General features: G+C 40.5%; 1 protein-coding gene across 1 annotated transcript in view; it reads right to left on the reverse strand.

The window, feature by feature from the left end:
- The window catches only part of LOC124717004 (centrosomal protein of 164 kDa), a 630,067-nt gene that overhangs the window by 162,869 nt on the left and 446,282 nt on the right, over window positions 1-20,916 (reverse strand). The window contains exons 10-13 of the mRNA XM_047243631.1: window positions 17,711-19,051; window positions 9,091-9,215; window positions 8,731-8,802; window positions 3,164-3,388 (exon numbers count right to left, since the gene is read on the reverse strand). Of these exons, the coding sequence (XP_047099587.1) occupies window positions 3,164-3,388; window positions 8,731-8,802; window positions 9,091-9,215; window positions 17,711-19,051 (1,763 nt within the window). The remainder of the gene's footprint in view (window positions 1-3,163; window positions 3,389-8,730; window positions 8,803-9,090; window positions 9,216-17,710; window positions 19,052-20,916) is intronic.

Genomic DNA, 20,916 nt, shown 5'->3' on the forward strand with positions numbered 1-20,916 from the left:
TTGGTCAGGACTTTCAAGTCACAGATGTTGAAGTTAAAAGAGTCGCATTCTCGGGAGGACGTGTTATTGCTCTTTTTGTCCTCGTATCGCTCTCAGCCCCGAGATGGTCACTCGCTGGCTGAGTTGCTCCACGGTCGTCATCATTGAACCTTGATGTCTTTGCTACATCCGCCGCATCAGGTTCCTGTGCAGCGGCAGACACCTGCTTTTGCTCCAGGTGACATTGTCTACTATCGTCACTACCGAGGTTCACGGCATTGGCTCGAAGGGCGCATTCTTCATTGCCTCGGATGCGCTATGTATTTGGTTTTGGGGGCCTCTGGTGAGGCGCGTCGGCATCTCAATCAGCTGCGCCTCTGTCGTCGCATGGGATCTGCCGCTCCCCGTCTGCTTTCAGCGACGGTGCCGGCCAGTCAGCGCCCTGGGGACCCATCTACTGGCTCGCCTCAGCCCCAGGTGTTATTGACGCTGCCTTCCATTTTGCCCCATGGTACAGATAATTCGGCTGTTCCGTAACTAACTTTTGTCTCCAACAAACTACTTGCAAATACATTTTAACCAAAAAATTGGCACATTGAGCCTACATAAACTGTAGTAAAGTATAGTTCACATCAACTGTCATCTAACTACAACAGAAAAATGATTTTGACAGTTATAACAAGAGGATCCAGACTTAGTTGGTTTCATTAAAGTTATATGTTTGCCTCTACTGTGCCATAGCATTGTAAAAAATCCAGTAGTTTTGAACAATGAACCAAGTTTTTTCCATGTTTCTTGAATTGTCTCTGATACGAAAATATTGTACATGTTATTTCACTAACAATTCGCAAGACTGTTTTGTCATTCATTCTACAGTTACAACCAATACTTCCGTAGGACTTACCAGAAGTGAAATACCTGGGAGAAATTAAGCTGTTACAGGATTGTCATGCAGAGCTCCACAGATGAAACTGTGCAAATTTCACAGAAAGGCATTTAGAAGCAAAATCATCAATAAAAGTGGTTCTGTAGGTAGTATTTACATGCCACAGACATGTGAAAAACAATGCAATGTTTAATTAAATTCATGATGAACAGTTACAAGCTACTATGTAAATTCTGCTGTCTGTCAACCTAAGAACTTCATCATTTTGTTTTCTGTTACAACTAAAGTAATTCTTACGCTGAATGTCAGAAGAATCACGGCACTACAGACGGTCTGTGAGAGCTGCATTTCTTCAGGCATTTTCTTTGCCAAAAAGCTCTTCTTAGAACCTCAACAATGGAAAATCCTGAATGGAATGTAACAGTTATGAAAAGGATAGTTGCTGCTCACCATATAGCAGAGATGCTGAGTCACAGATAGTCCTATCTGTGACTCAGCATCTCTGGTATACAATGAGTAGCAACTATTCTGTTCTTAGAACCTGAAAGATTCTACAACAGAAGCAGACCTTCAATGTGAAAACCAGGTTCAGATTCCGAGCTGTAAGACATCTTACTACAGTCAGAATGGTGCTTCTGAGACTGAATTCCTAGCAATTGCAAACTTCGAGTTAGTGCGCTACGGCAGTTAATGGTAGCTGTACTGGCTGCCTGTGTGAACCTGGCCAATGTTGTGCTGCCCTGTGTCCCATCCTAATTGTCCTGAGGCCTATGGTGAAAGCCCGTAGCTATTAGCTTTACTGCAGAGACAGTGCAGTCTTTCCACGTACTACCTGAGAAAGATTCTCAGTTTTCATTTGACAGCAGCTTCAGTAGACTTGGGCCCATCGCAGATGGTCTGGAATGAGGAAGAATTCCAGCCCTTATCCGGGAGCTCTGGGGTTGGAGTCTAGTGCTCCACTTGCTTGGCCACTGTGGTCACAACTGTCCTAAATGATGTTTAATTTAGGATTCAGGAATTTTCGTGGTAAATATTTCAGATGGATAGTAACAAGAGTAAAAAGTAGTTTTATAAAGACAATGGTTGGTTGGTTTGGGGGATTAAAGGGACCAGACTGCTACGGTCATCAGTCCCTAAAGACAATGACAATTGTGAATGAGGACTAAGTAATGTTAGACTAATAAACAGTGACTTTAGTTGTAAGTGGTTTGTATAAACAGTATATACATAAAAGCAGTGTGTGTGTGTGTGTGTGTGTGTGTGTGTGTGTGTGTGTGTGTGTGTGTTTTTATAACATCTTAGCTCCAATAGGAGCGCATTTTTTTCCAGGCCCCTGGTGTATAGGCTATCCTGCGTGAGAGGCTTTTGTGTGGGGATAGTGTTACCCTGCCTTACTGGCCAGCTTTGCAGTGGAGCCTGTACATCAGGGGCAAGAAACAGTTTTACAACCCTTGACATGTAGGCTGTCCTGAATGACAGGAGCATTGTATCAGAGTAGCACGTGTCTACCTTATTGATCTGCTTTGCAGGGCAGCTTACATTACACGTCAGTGTGGGAAAAAAAACATTTTTCGAGCCCCCAATGTGTAGGGCACTCAGTATGACAAGTGTGTTGTGGAAGTAGTGTTGGCCTTCTTTACAGGCCGGTTTTGCAAGGGCTATATGTGTGAGTGGACATGTGTGGGGAAAGTTTGAGATAGACAAAGGAGGGGAGGGACATGGATGGAGGACAGGGCAGGATAGATAGAGACGTAGGGGATCAGGAGGGGATGGACAAAGAGTGGGGCAGAAGAAGGTGAATAGAGACAGGGGAGAAGGAGAGAGGACAGAGAAAGAGGCAAGATAGGGGACAGAGATAGTAGAAAGAGGAGCAATGGATAGGGAGGGGAGGCAAGAGGAGATTGACATACAGAGGGGGGGATGGAGGAGATGGATAGTGCGGGGGGGAGGGGGGGGGGATACAGAGATGGGAGGATGAGCTGGACAGAGAGAGGGGAAGAGGAAGAGGTGTGTGCAACATGTATGTCAAATATTTACACTAGTGAAGATGCAGGTAAAAGGCTTGTTACTAAATACAACCCAAAACACTACGTTATATGTTAAATTTCAATAAAATCTGCGGCAAACTATTATAACAGATCAAAGCAGTGACACAAGATTGGTAATACAGTCACAGCCTTTTAAGGTGAGTACTGTTAAGTTTCAATGAAATTTTCCCCACTTCCTCACATTACCCTGCCTTCCCACATTATTTTGCTCAGTGACAGTGTATAAAGTGTGAGCAATTCTCAGCTGTACCTGCTCCGCCTCCAGCTCCTGTACAGCAGCATCCACCTGAGCCTGAAGCTTCTCCCGGTGCAGCCGGACAGTCTCGGCCGCCTGTCGCTCCATCTCCTGCAGCCTCTCCTTGAGCCGCAGGTTCGCCTCCTTCCTCACATCCACGTCGATGCTGGTCCCACTGCTGGTGGTCGTGGTCGCGGTGGTGGTGCACGCTACCGTGTCTTCCGGCTTCCCATGGCCCTCCTATGAGGTAACGAGTAAATGAGAGTTGTCACTGCATCATTACAAAACTTCTTATAGGTAAAACAAAGCAAAATCTTTTACTCCACACTTATGTTGTCTTCACTTGTATGGTTATCATGGCCATAACTGCTGACTAATTATTTAATTAAAATATGTGTGTGCAACTATTAAGACGGGTGTATTTATTTTACCATACGTATTTCATTTTATTTTTTAAAACAGTCAGTGGTTGCAAATGTTTAGTTAGATGAACATAAATAAAGATTAGTGGTGCAATAATTATGCAGTCACATTTTATGGCAAGAATATGTTGTGCTGCAAGGCAAATGTAAGAATTCCAGGACAATGTGAACACAGAGATGAACTACTATAACATTCAATACTATTACACTAAGAACAAAACTAAAGTTACACCTGACATAAATTGGTTTCCATAAATTCAGTAACAGAATAAAAACAATGTTGGAGTATTCTTCCTGTACAAGTTATTAGTGTTAGCTGAGCAATGTAATTTGTTGTAGAATATGCTGGCTATATGCCTCACATTTTCATGGTATTTACTCAGTCTCTGGTTTACCAGTAGAATGGGTGCAGCAGCATGCATGTCATTATTTAAAAATTTTTGTTTCTGTGGAGATTCACTGCGTCTAAATAATTAATAAAAGAAAACATGGTTTCTAGTAGTCTGTAATGTAGACAATCTTCATTTAAATTGTGCAATTAGCTAATTTTGATGACTTGTCATTTACAAGCATCTGTAAAAACAACATGGAAGAGTATCACATTGCCTGCATACCTTCCCATACATTGTCATATATAAGTAACTAATTAAAGAGCTCACATTACTGTGGAAAATTCCTACTTGCATGTCGTGATTGTCAAATTATTTTTCACAACATGTAAAAAGTACACTTTATATTCCATCCTTACACTGTGAATGGATAGAAATTAACGTGACAACTTTAAAATATTATACTATGAACTTCGCTCTAAGTAATACAGCTTAACTAACAGCAGATGATATTTTGTTGTCAAAGATACATAAGCATCTAAATACTGTAGGACTATAAAAGTCAATAGCTTTGCTTTTGTGTCTTCAGACACTGATGACTTACAAAATAAGGTGATTGTTAAGTCCAGCTTGCCAGTAATTAAGGATTGTTCATCTTTCAATATTTTGTGAAATTTGTACTTATTTCATATATTACTGTTAATGTACCATATAAAATATTTTATTATGTCTGTCTATATGCCCTTAAGTAGTCTCTGGCTACTGATTGTCTGACATACAGTACATCAGCTAAGTCTGGCATTCCAGAAATAGATTTAATGTGCCTATGACATATTTCATGAACAGCCCTACAGTGTTTGGATATATGTGTGCCTTTGATAACACAATATCAGCTGCTGTTAGTTGTCAAGATGTAGTACTTACAGTAGAGTTCCCAATATGATATTTCAAGTTGTCATGTTAATGGGGGCCCATTCAAAATGTATGGATGAAAAAAAGTCTACTTTTCATGTGTAGTGAAAAATAACTTGCTAATTACATGTAATACCCAATATTACACATGCAAGTAGGAATTATGCATGGTAAGGCAGTATATAATGTGAGATGTGTAATGTGTTACTTATATAGGCCAACATATGGAGATGTAAGTAGACAATGTGATACTGTTCTACATTTAAAACAATCAATAATTGACCAAATTATTTAGTTGAATAAAAATCTACTCACCAAGCGGTGGCAGAACACACAAATGCATAATTGGCAAGCTTTCGGAGCCACTGGCTTCTTCTTCAGACTGAAGGGTTGAAGGGGAAGGAAGAAGGGTGCAGGAGAAGCACTGGAGAGGTCTAGGAAAAGGGGTAGATTTCGGGAAAGTCACCAAGAACTGCGGGTCACGGGAGACTTACTGTACGGGCTGAAAAGGAAGGACTGATTCTTGTCTTTGCTTCTCATCCTGTACGGTAAGTCTCCCCAGACCCGTGGCTCTGGGTGACTTTCCTGAAATCTACCCCTTTTCCTAGACCTCTGCAGTCCTTTTCCTTCACCACCTGCCTGAAGAAGGAGCCACTGCCTGCAAAAGCTTGCCAATTACAACCGTCTTATGTGTGTGTGTTCTGCCACCACTTGGTGAGTAGATATTTTATCCATCCAATTAAATACTCTTCTACATTGGTTTTACAAATGCTTGAAAATGACAAGCTGTCAGAGTTAGCTAATCGAACAATTTAAGTAAAGATTGTCCACATTACATCCTACTATGGACCATGTTTTCTTTTATTAGACATCATTATTTGTTTTAAAGAGATGTAGATTCCTGTTTACAAATGAAACAGTCTCTTGAATGTTATGCACAGGGCATGTAATATTCCCAGTTCTTTGAAGATTGGCTTGGTTGGTGCATATGGTGGCAATAACTTGACAATTTCTTTTCACATAAAAAATATTTTCTTGTGTGTTGATCCCCAAACAGGAAGCCATATGAGACGACTGAGTTAGCCAGAACAAAGTACATAGTTTTAATGTTAGTCAAATCATATCTTTGACTGACAACTCTGAAGGCATAGCAAGGGCTACCCATTTTGCACGTATTCCATGGTAGTGTATTTTCTACTCATGGCCCAAGGAATTTAGTATCACAGGACTGCTCAATAGCTTTATTGTTCATAACTAATGGTTCTACAGACTCTGTCAGAAAAATGTACACACATTTTAAGGAATGAAAAGTATTACTTACGTGTATATTTTACATTTAATAATTGATCACACATGTTGTACAACCTTCAGTTTAGCACATGGTTACTTTAAAAGTTCAAAATGTTCACAATTAGTGGCTATACATTTAACAGAACAATGAGCAGTCGCCGCAACTACGTCAGTCAGTGTTACAGTGGAGATCGCTGCACATGTAGCTGTAATCTCCTGGCCAAGTTCCTACGGGGTGTGTGGCTTACGTTGAGAGACATTATCTTTAACAGTTCCCCACACATGAACCCCTGGTAAATTGGCCCCTTTATCCACATAAATGTGCAGATTTTCCAGTGCCAGTACACACTGTTATGCTGATTCATGGTTCCATTAAGTTTAAATTGTGCCTCGTCACTCCACACTACCTTCGTCACAAACTGTTTGTCATCAGTTACCATTTGATGATAGCATTTGCAAAATTGCATTCGGCGATCAGGATCGTCACCTTTAATCGCGTGCACTAATCGTGGAATCTAAACTTTCCACTTTGCAGCTTTCAGAATTCTTCGTACACTTGTACTGTTAACCCCCACTTCACATGCACATTGCATAACAGATTTCTGTGAAGAATTAAGAAACGTTTCCAACACGAGAGCTGACAAAGTAGGACTTTTAGCTGTACACTGTCTTCCTGATCTTCCATTGTGAATATCACAAATTGTTCCATGCAATTCAAACTTGCCAATGATGCATTTAATTGTTAGGTGGGTTGTCAGTTCTGTTTCAAACTCTTATCATACCTGAAAAATCACTTCACAATACATTTTCAATGCTCAAATGTCAAGTGTGCTACAGCCACCTTGTTTTCTCAATACCGATATGAAAGTACTAACATCTGTTGAGCCAAAGGCTGTACTAACACATTCGTAACTTGAATCAAACAACAATATTGATATCTCAATAGAGCCTGACAAAGAGTGTATACATTGTTCTGGCGGACTCTGTATATGTGTTGTATGGTACTTTGATAGGAAGAAGCCAACATGAGCTGTTTTACCACATTGAGTAATCATAGAGCCAATAGAGGAGCTTTTCACTGCTGTCAATCAAGTCAGCTCTCATTTACTGTTGGGAAATGTTAGAAGATGGGAGGTTTGTATCACCAGTGAATAACACAGGTACTGGTGAGGCTAGGTTCTCTGGGAGGTCATTAACACACAGAAGGTAGAGAAGGGAGCCTAAGGTCGGACCCTGTGAGAGTCCTGAGGTGACTGATGCTATATCTAAATGGATTATTCTTCATTCATGTGTTGGTGTTTCTACCAGCTGCCCTCTGTTTGATAGATGTGACTGAAGCCATTCATTGCACACTCCTCTTATACTGTAAGCATTCAGCTTATATAGGAGCAGTGTGTGATTGACCACAAGGGAGTGCTGAAAAGTAATAACTCCAAAATTTTTATGTGAAAACTCTTAAAGTTTTTTAAATGAAACAAACTTCATTAACATTCTTCTGAAGTAGCACACACATTCACACAAGCACAAATCACACAGCTATGACCACTGGCTCCAGTCACAGTGACTTATTACATAATGCTGCACGATTTATACAGTACAATGTGTTTTCAACATATAAGTGGTCAGATTTGTTTCACTTGCTGAATATGGTGCCCTCCTTAACAAGTATTAGACTGCCACATGTTTTCATTTCTGAGCCAGTGTTCTGAGAAAGAAATAACACAAATTTGTGTTCTCTCTCTCTCTCTCTCTCTCTCTCTCTCTCTCTCTCTCTCTCTGTCTGTCTCTCTCTTACACACAGGCGCACACACACACACACACACACACACACACACACACACACACACACAGGCCCTCAACTCCATAGCTTTGGCAACACACCAAAAATGAGTAAGCTTTTTCTTATGATCAAAGTACATACCAAAATACCTTAAGATTGAAAAGAAGCATGAGAGATTGTTCATATTAAGACTGAGTTTGATGTAAGTTCCAGAATGCCAATTTAATAGTATAATGCACGTGCATCTACAAACAAATGGATAGATGCTATACATCTCCAAGTCCAAAGCAGTTTAGAATGACTCTATCTCTGGAATAAAATGGAAGAAATGTAGCTAGGTAGGTTTTGGTTCAATGTTGTCCCATTGGAACAGACATAAATAGAGATGGAGCACAAAAATTTGCAACTCCGTGAATTATTTCCCACATTCAATCTTTTTTTATCTTCATTGACTGGCCTTATTATGTCACCAGCTTAGTTGATTCCTTAGAAATTGTAAAATAGACATTTAAATAAATTTTTCCTAACTTTTTGTGAATTTAAACAGTAGGAAATAAACAATTCCATCACTGTATTAGTCAAGCCTTCTGACTACGAAACCTCATTGCTTGGAAGGGTTAAATTTGGACTGAACTGTCAACACAATATTAGTTCAACGTTTAGAAAAGTCATTTTTCTTTCATTACTGTCAAGGGAATGTCTACATTAATAATGATAATGAAACAGCTGACTATGATGGTGGTTTAATAGTCCAATCAATAGAGACCTAAAAAGGTCGAATATTGGGAGTAGCTCATTTAGTCAGAAATTTTTGTACAATGGTAGGACGGAGTGCCATGAACAACATACCAGAAATCCTGACTGGTGGAGGTGCATTTGAAGGTCACTTTCGCATGACTTGAAAACTGTGGACTTCAGCACCTGTACAAAATTTAACTGCATTAAATTTCCTACATAAAGGAGCTGTTCATTTTTTTTTCTAGAACTAATAGTCTGCACACTGTGAGTGAGAGAATATGAAAGTCTCACCAGCTATGACACTGCAGGTAGACATTGGCAGGGGCAGCTGAATCACCCACTGTGTGTGTGTGTGTGTGTGTGTGTGTGTGTGGCAAACCTTGGCTCACTTTACAAATGGTAAATCGGACAAATAATCAATTAATTTTTTTTTAACTTGTGGACGTGAATATGGCCAGAGTGCAAGCTTACCCGAACCAGTTTTGGGAGTGGACTGCTGTCAGATGTTGATGCAGTTCCATTGGCCATGTCCCTTTCTGGTGAAGTTTCTACAGTCTCACTTCTACTTAGGGCTAGTCCTGCAGCACTGTTGCCTCCTAAGCAAATGAAAGCCAGTTAACAGAGTCCAGTTTAAAAATTAGCTAGATATATACAGTGTGATTCAAAAAACACCGATAAGATCGATAAAGATCAATAAGGTAATACAACACTCCTGTCATGCAGGGCAGCCTACACGTCAAGGATTGTAAAATGTAAAAACATTTACAAAATCACACAGCACATCGGGCACACAACAAGGATCAGAAATCGCATAGCAACCAGGGGTTGAACACACCATGTTGCTACAGCCCAGAGAGGGCATTGCTACACAAACGCGGATGGAGCGCATGGAGATCGTGACCTTTCAAGCTGTGGAAGCATTGGGAGTAAGACAGCTAGTTACATGTACTGCAAAATGGCTGGCATGTATTTGATTTATGGCATGGCCAATTGCAATGAGCGAGAAGCCGTGCAATTATATTGTGCAATACATGCAGATAAAAAGATGCTGTGCTACACATTATCTGCCAACCTCCATCATTACAACAGACAGTTGCAGCAAAAGAAAGCATTCTCAAAAGGGTGCAGCATCAACAAGTAGACAAAGTGTATCCCGAGCCACTCATATCCGCCAACCCTCCGTCCGGTGGATTGTACACGACAAAGGACTGCATCTGTTTATTTCCATCGCATCCAGGCACTGCAACCGATAGACTACAACATGTGCGTGGGATCTGTGGGGTGGTTTCTGTAGGAGCTCACTGCACAATGAAGCTTCACAGTGAGTGTCCTCTCCAATGATGAAGCTGCACCCTCACTCGAGGGTGTGAGGAATGTTCACAACCTCCATACGTGGGTGGAAGTGGACCCACATGCTTCATGTACATATGCCTCACAATGCAAATTTACTCTTAATATGTGGACTAGCATCGCTGGAGAGACTGCTTAATTGGACCATACATTGTTATGAATCAACTCGATGATAGCACGTATCTCATATTTCTGCAAGAGGTTCTGCTGGACATGCTGAATGACGTTCCCATGCCTGTTTGATGCCACATTCAATTTCAGCACAACAGAGCCCCTGCACATATCAGCAGACAAGTCAGGGCATATTGCAGGCATTGTTACTCGGCCACTGGATTGGCCATGGTGGGTCATGGCCACCACAATCACACAATATGCCCCCAACTGATTTTTTCCTGTGGGGGTATTTGAAAGGCGCTGTATATGAAACACCTTTTACATGCCATAGGACCTAGCAGGTAGCATGGATGTGGCAGCAGGATGTCTCTGAGAGACACCAGGAATCTTTGAGAGACTGCAGTACCATTCAACGCAGCATCGATTTCAGGTGCATCTCGATGCATCTTGACAAAATTTTGAGCATCTCCTGTAGTGGGTATCCATTTGTAGCATGTGACTATATAGCTGCAATACCATTTAGTAGCCCTGGATAGCCTTTGCAACCCCTGGTTCCTATGTGGTTACTGACTCTTGCTGTATGCCTGATATGCTGTATCAGTTTGTATTTTTTTAATAATCTTGTATATTGTATTTGTAATGACATCAAAATAAAAAATAATATTCAAGACAGAAATGTACGAAACAAATCATTTATCCACTGTTAAGCAAAAAATCAGATGGTACTGCTGATAAGACTGAACATATAAGTAGGATCTATTTTAATGAGAAAAAAATGAGGTTTAGAAAACAAATACACTGACAGGAATAAAAACTGCAACACCAAAGAGTGTGCATCATAAACAAAAGTTCAGAATTTCAAAGAGTTTATTCAAGTTGACAGCGTCAAAAGCTTTCTCCAAATCTAAAAAAAGCTATAGCTTTAGATTTGCCTTTCCTTAAGCTATCTTCTAAGATAATTTGTATGGTCAGTACTGCAAGCATGTTCCTTTAGTTCTCCAAAATCCAAACTGATCTTCCCCAAAGTCAGTTTCTACCAATTTTTTCCATTATTCTGTAAATAATTCGTGTTATTACTTTGTAATGATGACTTACTAAACTGATAGGTCAGTAATTTTCATGCCTGGCAGCACCTGCTTTCTTTGGAAGTGGCGTTATTACATTCTACTTGAAGTCTGAGGGTATTTTACATGTCTCCTATGTCTTGCATACCAAGTGGAACAGTTTTGTTAAGACTGGCTGTCCCAAGGATATCAGAAGTCTTGAGGGAATGTCATCTGCTCCAGGAGCCTTGTTTCATCCTAGGTCTCTCAGTACTCTGTCAAATTCTTCCCTCAGAATCATATGTCATACCTTTTATCCCATCTTCATCTACACCCTCTTCTCTCTCTATAATATCGCCTTCAAGTGCAATTTACCTTGCATAGTCCTTTCATATACCAGTTCCGCCTTTCAGGTTTCTCTGCTTTGCTTAGTATTAGTTTTCCATCTGAATTCTTGGTATTCATACAACTGCTTTCCTTTTCTCCAAACAGCTCTTTAATTTTACTATAGGTAGTAGCTATCTTTCCCCTAGTTACATGTGCTTCTGTATCCTTACATTTGTTCTCTAGTCATTCCTGTCAATCTCCTTTTTAGAAATTTTTATTTCCTTTTGCTTGCTTCATTTGTTTCATTTTTATTATCTACTATCCTGTATAAATGTACTACTTTTACAAAGATGAGTGTAAAATTGCAGTTTTTCCTTTGCCATACAAATCTATATGGGAAAGCACATTATTTTTGTAATAGTAATCACTTTTGTTTGCTCAGATAACCCTAACTTAGCTACATATTATAAATGGTGTGTGAATTTCTTACACTCATAATAAATAATGTGAAGGACAAGCTCATCACGCATAAGAATTCAATTAGTTAACAGAAGATGTGGTCACTGATGGGCACTCTCAGTTAATTACTGAATGATGATATGTTGTTTTGTTTTATATTTCTGATTGATTGTTGGAAACCTGGAAACATCACAGCTTCATTTTGCAGGTTTGTGAGTCAAATTTTTAGTGAAAAACATCATTGCCATTGTGTACTGATCTGGAATGACAAGATTAAAAATATATGCACTAATATTTCATTATAAGTGTACCAAATACTGTGGGAAGAAAACAGTTCAAGAGATATATTGCACCATATTACTGATGTGGAATAAAAATCAACTATTACTCAATTTATGTAAATGCCAATTTCTCATCTTTCAAAGTGCAAGGAAATATGGTTCTTATCCTTATTTAAATTATGCGGTGTGCACTATGTGATAGGAAGTATCTGGACACCCCTACATAATGCAGAATTGACCATCAGATGTCATGAGAGGCAGACTCAGCACTATGAAAGGAGGCGGGCAGTATTGTGTAGTCAGTAAGGACGCAGTGACAGAAGAATGGGTCAGTCAGGACAGCTCAGTGGCTTCGAATGTGGACTACTCATTCGCTGTCGCCTGAGTAATAAATGCATCATCGACATCTAAACCTTTCAACTGCCACCCATGTCAGCTATTGGTGATGTGATTGTGAGGTCAAAATGAGGAAGAACTACCACAGTTAAACTAAGACAGGCAGACCTAATGTAATGACGGACAGGGACCATCAATCAATGCAGGGGGTGGCTGTAAAAATTTAGTTCACCACATAGAAGATATTGCAGAATCAAATTCAGTTATCAGCTGCACAATTATTTTTATTTCACTTTACCATTTACAGCAGATTAATCTGTCATTTTACTTTAGCACATATCAATATCTTCTTCTGAAGAAACATAATGCCACGAGATGTCCAAAAATGTACATATTCTACGTGATAATTATAAACGCAGATTGACAGACTGATTATTTACAGTAAATGAATCATATTTACATAAATAACCAAAGAAATTAATTGTGCAATTGATGACTAACTTTGATTCTGAAATACACTCACGGAAAAAAATCGTAACACCACGAAGGAGTTGTACGAGATAAATGAAAGTTGGAAGACACGGTTCAATGTCTGAAAGATGATGTCTATTGGAATCTGGTGCCAGTCGGATAAGAGCGGCGTTAGTGGCGTGGCTGCCTTTAAATATACACTGTAGTGGTCACGGGCATTTGTTACCTTTAAGATTGGACACTGCGTGTCGATGTTAGTGAAGAATGTCTTTAAGACAACGACGGTGCCATTATCGACAGCTCACTGAGTTTCAGAGAGATTGTTTAATAGGGCTACGAGAAGCAGAATGTTTCTTCTGCGATATTTTCATACAGATTCAGCAGGAATGTAGCCACTGTACACGACTGCTGGCAGCAGCGGTCACAGGTATGTACGGTCACAGGAAGACCGAGCTCTGGATGGCAACGTGGCACGAACGAGAGGGAAGACTGTCATGTTCGGCATAAGGCTGTGGCACATCTGCATCTGGAGCAGCAATCTGAGCAGCAGTTGGCACCACAGTGACACAATGAACTGTTACAAATTTGTTACTTCAAGGACAGCTCTGAGCCAGACACCCTGTAACGTGCATTCCACTGCCCCAAAACTACAACAGTTTGTGGATTCAGTGGTTAGGCGGGAGCTCATTGGAGGGCAGGAGGAGGTCTGTCCTGTTTTCTGATGAAAGCCAGTTCTGCCATTACCACTGATGGCCATCTGTTGGTTAGGAAGAGGATGGGTGACCACCTGCAACCAACCAGTCTGCATGATAGACAGATGGACTTACACCTGGAGTTACGGTGTGGGGTGTGATTTCGTACGACAGCAGGTGCATCACCGTGGCTGTCCCATGCACCCTGACTGCAAATTTATACATCAGTCTGGTGATTTGACCTGTTTTGCTGCCATTTGTGAACAGCATTCCAGGGGGTGTTTTCCAACACCATAACACTCGCCCACATACTGCTGTCTGAACCCAGTATCCACTACACAGTGTCGACACGATGGCTCGGCCTGCTCGATCGCCACATCTGTCTCTGACAGAACACATGTGGAACACCGTCAGATGACAGCTCCAGTGTCATTCACAAACAGCATTAACTGTTTCTTTATTGGCTGAAGAAGTGCAACAGGCACGGAACTCCGTCCCACAAACTGACATGCTGCACCTGTAAGACACAATTCATGCTTATCTCGCCCTTACATTAACCTGTGATCTTGCAATGCTAACCACTTAAAATGTTACATAGAGAGATGTTTTCCCAAAATTTTGTTGTTCGATATTATCTGTCTCTTGGTGTGTGATGTTTTTTTCAATCAGTGTATACACTAAAAAAACACTACAAAACTGTTGTTCGACCAATGTTTGAATATTTGTTGTCAGTCTGGGACCTTGTAATGGTTCTCTATTTATGTGACCATTATGGCACTCCAACCCCAGTTCTCGATACCAGTAATATTGTACTACTTTCCTGCAAAGTAACAGACATATTTTTGTGACAATATTCACATTTGGTTTTATTAATGTATAGGTACTCCGATGTATCGTTTTTTACAGAGATGTGGTTCTTGTGTGTATTCATTTCTGTGAGACTGTCATAATCTTTGACTTACTTGTAACTGTTTTGGCATGAATGCGCACAGAGCGGTCATTGTTTTCACTTTGTAGAAGTTAAGTTGTTATTTCGCTTTGTAAAAGAACAGTCAAGTCTTGTATTTGGTTAAAGTGGAAATTAAATATATAAAGATTGATACAAAACTGTTTTCTTGATGATGTGACAATTAAGAAGAAGTATATGTGAATTTACAAGAAGTTTAATAAAAATGTGGATCGTGAACACCAAGTCAAAAATCATTTCTACCATACCATTGTTCTCATCTGGGATTGTTTGATCATTAAGAGTTTTCCTGAAAAACACATTTGTTAGGTCTTCAAATATTGCTAAAATACAGAGATGGACGTTCTAGCAGTCAAAGTGGAATCACCCTAGAATCAAAAAGGTGAGCCATAACAACTTCGACGAAACCTACATGGGAATCCATTCAAGATAAGTGTCAAAATTAATGACCTTTTTACAGTGACTTCATTATTTCCATTCTGACAATACCATCCACAGTCAATAACTTTGTTGTTGCCCGATAAAGCGAACATATGCTGCATGAGCAACATTATTAATCTGATTTCTAACCTACTTTGCAAGTGGTGGTATTGTTAGAACCTACATCAAACAGGACGGATACAGGAAATAGAGAAGATCCAAAGATGATCATCATGTTTTGTTACGGGTTCAGCTAGTAAGTGAAAGCATCACAAGAGATAGTTGGCCAACTCCAGTGGCAGAAGTTTCATGCGAGGAGTTCTGCATCACAGTACAGTTTACTGTTAAGTCCTGAGAGCGTACGTTCCTAGAAGAGTAAATCAATACACTGCTTCCTCCTATGCACATACTGTGAAAAGACCACATATGTAAAATTAGAAAGGTTCAAACTCACAGGGAGGCCTACCAGCTACTGTTCTTCCCAGGAACTATTTCCAACTAGAGCAGGTAAGGTGAGAAAGTACCCTCTGCGTGACACTGTAAGGTAGCTTGTGGAGTACAGATATAGATGCAGATGCAGATGTACAAATGGCTGTATCAGCAATACTGGCATTTTGCCTGGTGAGAAATTCTGCCTTGAAATTTTGTAATTTTCCCAAGAGATTTTTCCTTTCGATACAATTAAGGACAAACTTTAGCATACAGCTAATATACATACTACACTTTTCTTTCACTAATCAATCTAGAGCTCTCTTTGTGGCTCTCACGTATTGTACGTAGCAGTATACAAACCACCTGATGCAGCAGTGTACCAGAAGTTGTATCAACCTAAATCTGATGCATCATCTAGGCTGAAACATATCACAGTACGTTGTGCAGTCTACATGGAAATTGATCTAAAAGTGTTCAACAAAGCTGTGAACTCTAATTGGATTTTATACCTGCTCTTTTTTTCATTTTTTATTATTTTTAACTAAAAGAGGTTGTCACAAATCTTTAATGATCACCTTGAAAAAATACCGTTATGTAATCAATTTTTATGTGCAAGTACATGTTTCCAGTCTTGACACACACTGAATTCACCATGTCATAGTACCACAGCCACAGCACACAAACAAAGTAGAGCGTTGACAGATTTTTTTTTTAGAACTGGGACAGGGGACAATGCTGCAACAATCCACATTGAGTTTATGGACGTGTACAACAGTGTGACATTATATGACACAGAGGGTAAATTGCACAGATACTTCCACTGTGGTCAAGCAAATCTGAATGATAGAACAAAGAACACCTCTCTGGGAAGGACCGGAAATAGTGACTGTCTGTATGTCTCTGTATAAGCCCTAATTTCTCGTCCTCTATCTCTGCGGTCCTTATGCAAAATATACAATAGCAGCAGTAGAAGCATTTGGCACTCAGTTCTAAATACCAGTTCTCTAAATTTTATCAGTGGTGTTTCATAAAAAGACTGTCATCTTCCCTCCAATTGAGTCCATGAAGCATCTGCGTAATACTCACGCGTTGACTCAACTTACTGGTAACAAATCTGAATTTCTTCAGTGTCTTCCTTTAAACTGACCTGGTGGGGACCCCAAACTCTTGAGCAGTACTCAAGGATGAGTGACACTAGCATTCTGTAAGCAGTTTTCTTCACAGATGTGCTACACTTTTTCTAAAAATGACCCAATAAACAAGCCTGCCATTCACTTTCCCTATTACCGACCATACCTACTTTGTAACATTATGCCTAGATATTTAATCAACGTCACAGTGTCCAGCAGGATACTACTAATACTGAATTTGAAACATTAGATGATTATTTTTCCTACTCATCTGCTGTAACTTATGTTTTTCTACATTCAGAGAAAGCTGCCATTCTTTACACCAAATAGAAATTCTATCCAAGTCATCCTGTATCCTCCTATAGTTACTGAGCAAACAGTTGCACATCACTGCCCACACTATCTGTCAGATCATTTATTTATACAGAGAAAAAGAGCAGTCCCATCACACCACCTGATGATGCCTTCATCTCTGATGAACACTCACCATCGAGAACAAGATAATGGGTTCTATTACTTAACAAGTCTTTGGGCCACCCACATATCTGGGAAGCTATTCTGTAGTCCAAAATACTTTTTGTTGATTGTGTTCCACAGCTTTAATAAATCACAGAAATGACATATTGTAACACCTGATACTCTGTATAATTTATCTTTAATTGTATGACGTGTTTCAGCCACAGCCAATTTTCCACTAGAAATTCTTCTTAACAGCAGGTACTACATTTATATATTACAAAAGAAATGTCAAAATACCATATTCATAAGTAATATTTTTTGTTATGCAGTGGGGCACTGTGTCAAACGCTTTCTGGAAATCAAAGAATATGGAATCCACCTGTTGCCCTTCATCCATGATTTGCAGGATATCTTGTGAAAAAAAAAAAAAAATTCAACTAGATAGAGACCTGAAGCTAGATGGCCAGTGTTATCCAGTGTTATTTTGCAGGTGTGACAGGTGTGAAATGTCACATAATTCAAACTTTTATGTCTACACAAATCGAATATAAATGAGAACAGGAATGCTGTGTATTGAAAACAAAGAAAGAATGAAGGTAATGAGCCTCACCTGCTTCTTCGCTGTGCACTGCCCTGACAGGACTGGCCGCAGCTTTTCCATCCACCGGCAGAGACCTGGCGCTCGGTACCGGCTCGTCCCTCTCCTCGCGGCTCGACTCGTCGCTCTGGGCCGTCACCTCAGAGGCTTCGCTCTGCGTAGTCCTCTCGCTCAGTGCTGCTGCCGGTTCTCCCTTCCCTGCTTCCTTCCCACCAGCGTCCTGTGCTGCGGCAGGTATTTCCGGAGCTGCCCCGTCTGCTTCTTCACTTCGTATAACTCGTTCACTTGCACTGACACCTTCACTACTTTTCGTAAGTGGGTCACTCTTCGAGAGACCTTCACTTTTGGTACCTATGTCACTCCGCGTGAGAGGGTCGCTCTTGGAGATGCCGTCGCTCCTGGAGACACCTTCACCCTTCACCGCCGCCTCACCTTTCAAAGCGTCACACTTCTCTCCGACGGGTGTGTCCCGTTTCACGGCTTCGTCTTCCTGCGCCACCGTTTCCCTGGCACTCACCATGTCTTCACTTTCTGTCACAGTGTCGCTCTGCACGAGTATGCGGCGTAAAATAATTTTATGTTTCGGCACGGGTGGAGCTCTTTCACCTTCCGCACTAGACTCGCCACCACCGTCGGACACGTTGTTATCGCCTGCCCCATCATTGACGATGACGTGTGCTGCCTCGTCCTCTTCACTTTGGCCCATCTCATCTGTGTGCACTGCTCCTTTGGGTTCAGAAACATCTACCTCATCAGATGGCATCTTACTTTGTACTTTTTGTTCCTCTTTCAAAGCATTTTCCTTCCCTTTACTTCCTGTACTGTGATCCTTTGAATCCGTTTCTCCACTTCGATTGGCTTCTTTTCCACTTACATATTCTGCCTGTTCTTCATCCTCATCCTCATCTTCCTCTTCTTCTTCCACCTCCTCCTCTTCCTCCTCCTCTACTTCTTCCATTTCCTCCATCTGTTGTTCTTCCTTGACCACAGCTGCTCCATGACCCTCAGTGTCTTCATTAGCTACATTGTCCTTTATATTGTTTTCAGGTGCCTGGTCATATATCACAGTTGACTGTACAACACTCACTTCTGCCATCCACGTCACTGGACGTTCTCCGTCCCTTTCACTAACACTAGCGTCAGTTTCTCGAACGGGGACTTCGCGTCCATCACGAGTCTCTGAAACCATTACAGGTTCACCAGATATAGATTCCGATGCATGTTCCACTCGTTCAACCTGTGTTTCCAATTTACACTCGTTGTCTATGGGGCACAAATCCTCATTTATAGATATGTCTTCCTTCTCTTCATCCCTACAGTCTGCAGATGAATGTCGAACATCTGGAATAGAAACTGAAGGAGAAAATATTGCCAGTCAGTGTACATATTATGCAGGAATATCAAACAATGGAAAAATCTATGATGCAATGACAACAATATGGAAAGGACAGATTGCTACTCACCACATAGAGGATTTGTTGAATGGCAAGACATGCACATTTAATAAAGAATGCTATAAATTATTTAGCTGCCGGACTAAGTCCTTTGTCAGATGCAGACAAAATAAATGTGTGTTTCAATCACATCTGACAAAGGACTTAGTCCAACTGCTAAATAACTTCTAGAAGTCTTTATTCACTGTGTCTCTCTGCCACTCGGTGTAGTAATTAGCAATCTCTCCCTTTCATACAGTATCATAAATATTATATTTATTCAGAATACAAAAATTTAGCTGTTCTGAGAAATACAAATCAAGCAGAAATGTTCAGATGGATTCTGAAAGCCTCTGCGCAACTACTGTGAAGTATTTCTCTCAAGTAGTATGCCATGTTTGCAGTAACAACTATTTTCTTTACACATGTAGGTTTATATATTACATTCACTCATGCTAAGAGTTCATCCTTTCATGCTAAGATAACTGTTTCACACACATGCATTGGCTCTTGTTAATGCCAATAGCAGGTGTTTATGGGCATAGACTTAACATTACAAGTAATTGAGAATGTCCGAGTAGCTACTCACAATGTTTTGAATGGCATAACATTCTAAATGGAAAGCAGAGAACAATAAAAAAGTCACATCAAAACTTTTCAGTCTGATTAAATTTGAGAGGACATTGTCTCTATGAGGTTTTTACCAGAGTGTCAATACATGGTACTAAGTGTGAGACATAAAATAAAATACAATACGAGGACTACTTTCTTTTAATCCTTCAAAAATGCTACAAATTAAAAGATATCTGAATGTTAGAAAGGATTCTGTGATGGTGCTTTGTAGGTCTCTTGACTATTTCTCAATATAATCATCTTGTTTTTATTGTCTGCCTATGTGCCGTGCAGCATGCAGCACCTTACACTTTCATTTATTCTTAAAGTTTTTAGGGGTATTGCCACTACTGGTGTCTTATAGACACCGAGTCTCATTTTTATTAGTTATAGGTTGTAGTACTCCTGGTGATGGCTTGCATCACATACAGTGCAGTAGTCATGTAGTTTGCGTTATTTTTGTTGATGTTTCCTTGCAGTTTCTCAATTAGTCTCTGAGTACTTGGGTTAGTACTTTCTTTCGTGTTATTTTATATAGTTCAGTGTAATGCAAAACTGACAGGAACTTTGCTTGCCACATGCAGACACTAGGAGAATTGACCGCTGTCCAGAAACAATGAGGAATTGAATTGGCCATGGCTGACAACCTTCACACTGCTGCCAAGGGCAGGTATGAGGTACTGTCCATCATTCACAGCACATTTGAGCCGGCACGGGATGCATCAACTACCAGGTCTGTTACGAATTTTACTGCTAACTCTGGACTAACACAGAGGGTAAATATGCTGGTCATCACAAGCTCTAACTTAGGGGAAAAGGGTGGGGTGATTATAAAGGGGTTCTGTCTGCGGCTACTGAATTCATTGGGTACAACCAGATGCAAATTACAGCTCATGCCAGCATTAATGACACTTCCTGCCTGAGTCCTCAAGCCATTCTCAATTTCTTTAAACAGATGACAGAATTTCTGAAGACCACCACCCTCGCACACGGAATGGAAGCACAACTCACAATTTGAGCATCATTCCCAGAACCTGTTGCAGTCCAATGGTTTAGAAGTGCGCGGAGGGCTTAAATCAGAGGCTCAAACTACTCTGTGATGCTCTCAGACGAGGATTTATTGACCTCTTCTATCAGATGGAGAATCATAGCCCTCCCCCCCCCCCCCTCCCC

This window comes from Schistocerca piceifrons, chromosome 9 (assembly GCF_021461385.2).
Source record: "Schistocerca piceifrons isolate TAMUIC-IGC-003096 chromosome 9, iqSchPice1.1, whole genome shotgun sequence".
Lineage (NCBI taxonomy): Eukaryota > Metazoa > Arthropoda > Insecta > Orthoptera > Acrididae > Schistocerca > Schistocerca piceifrons.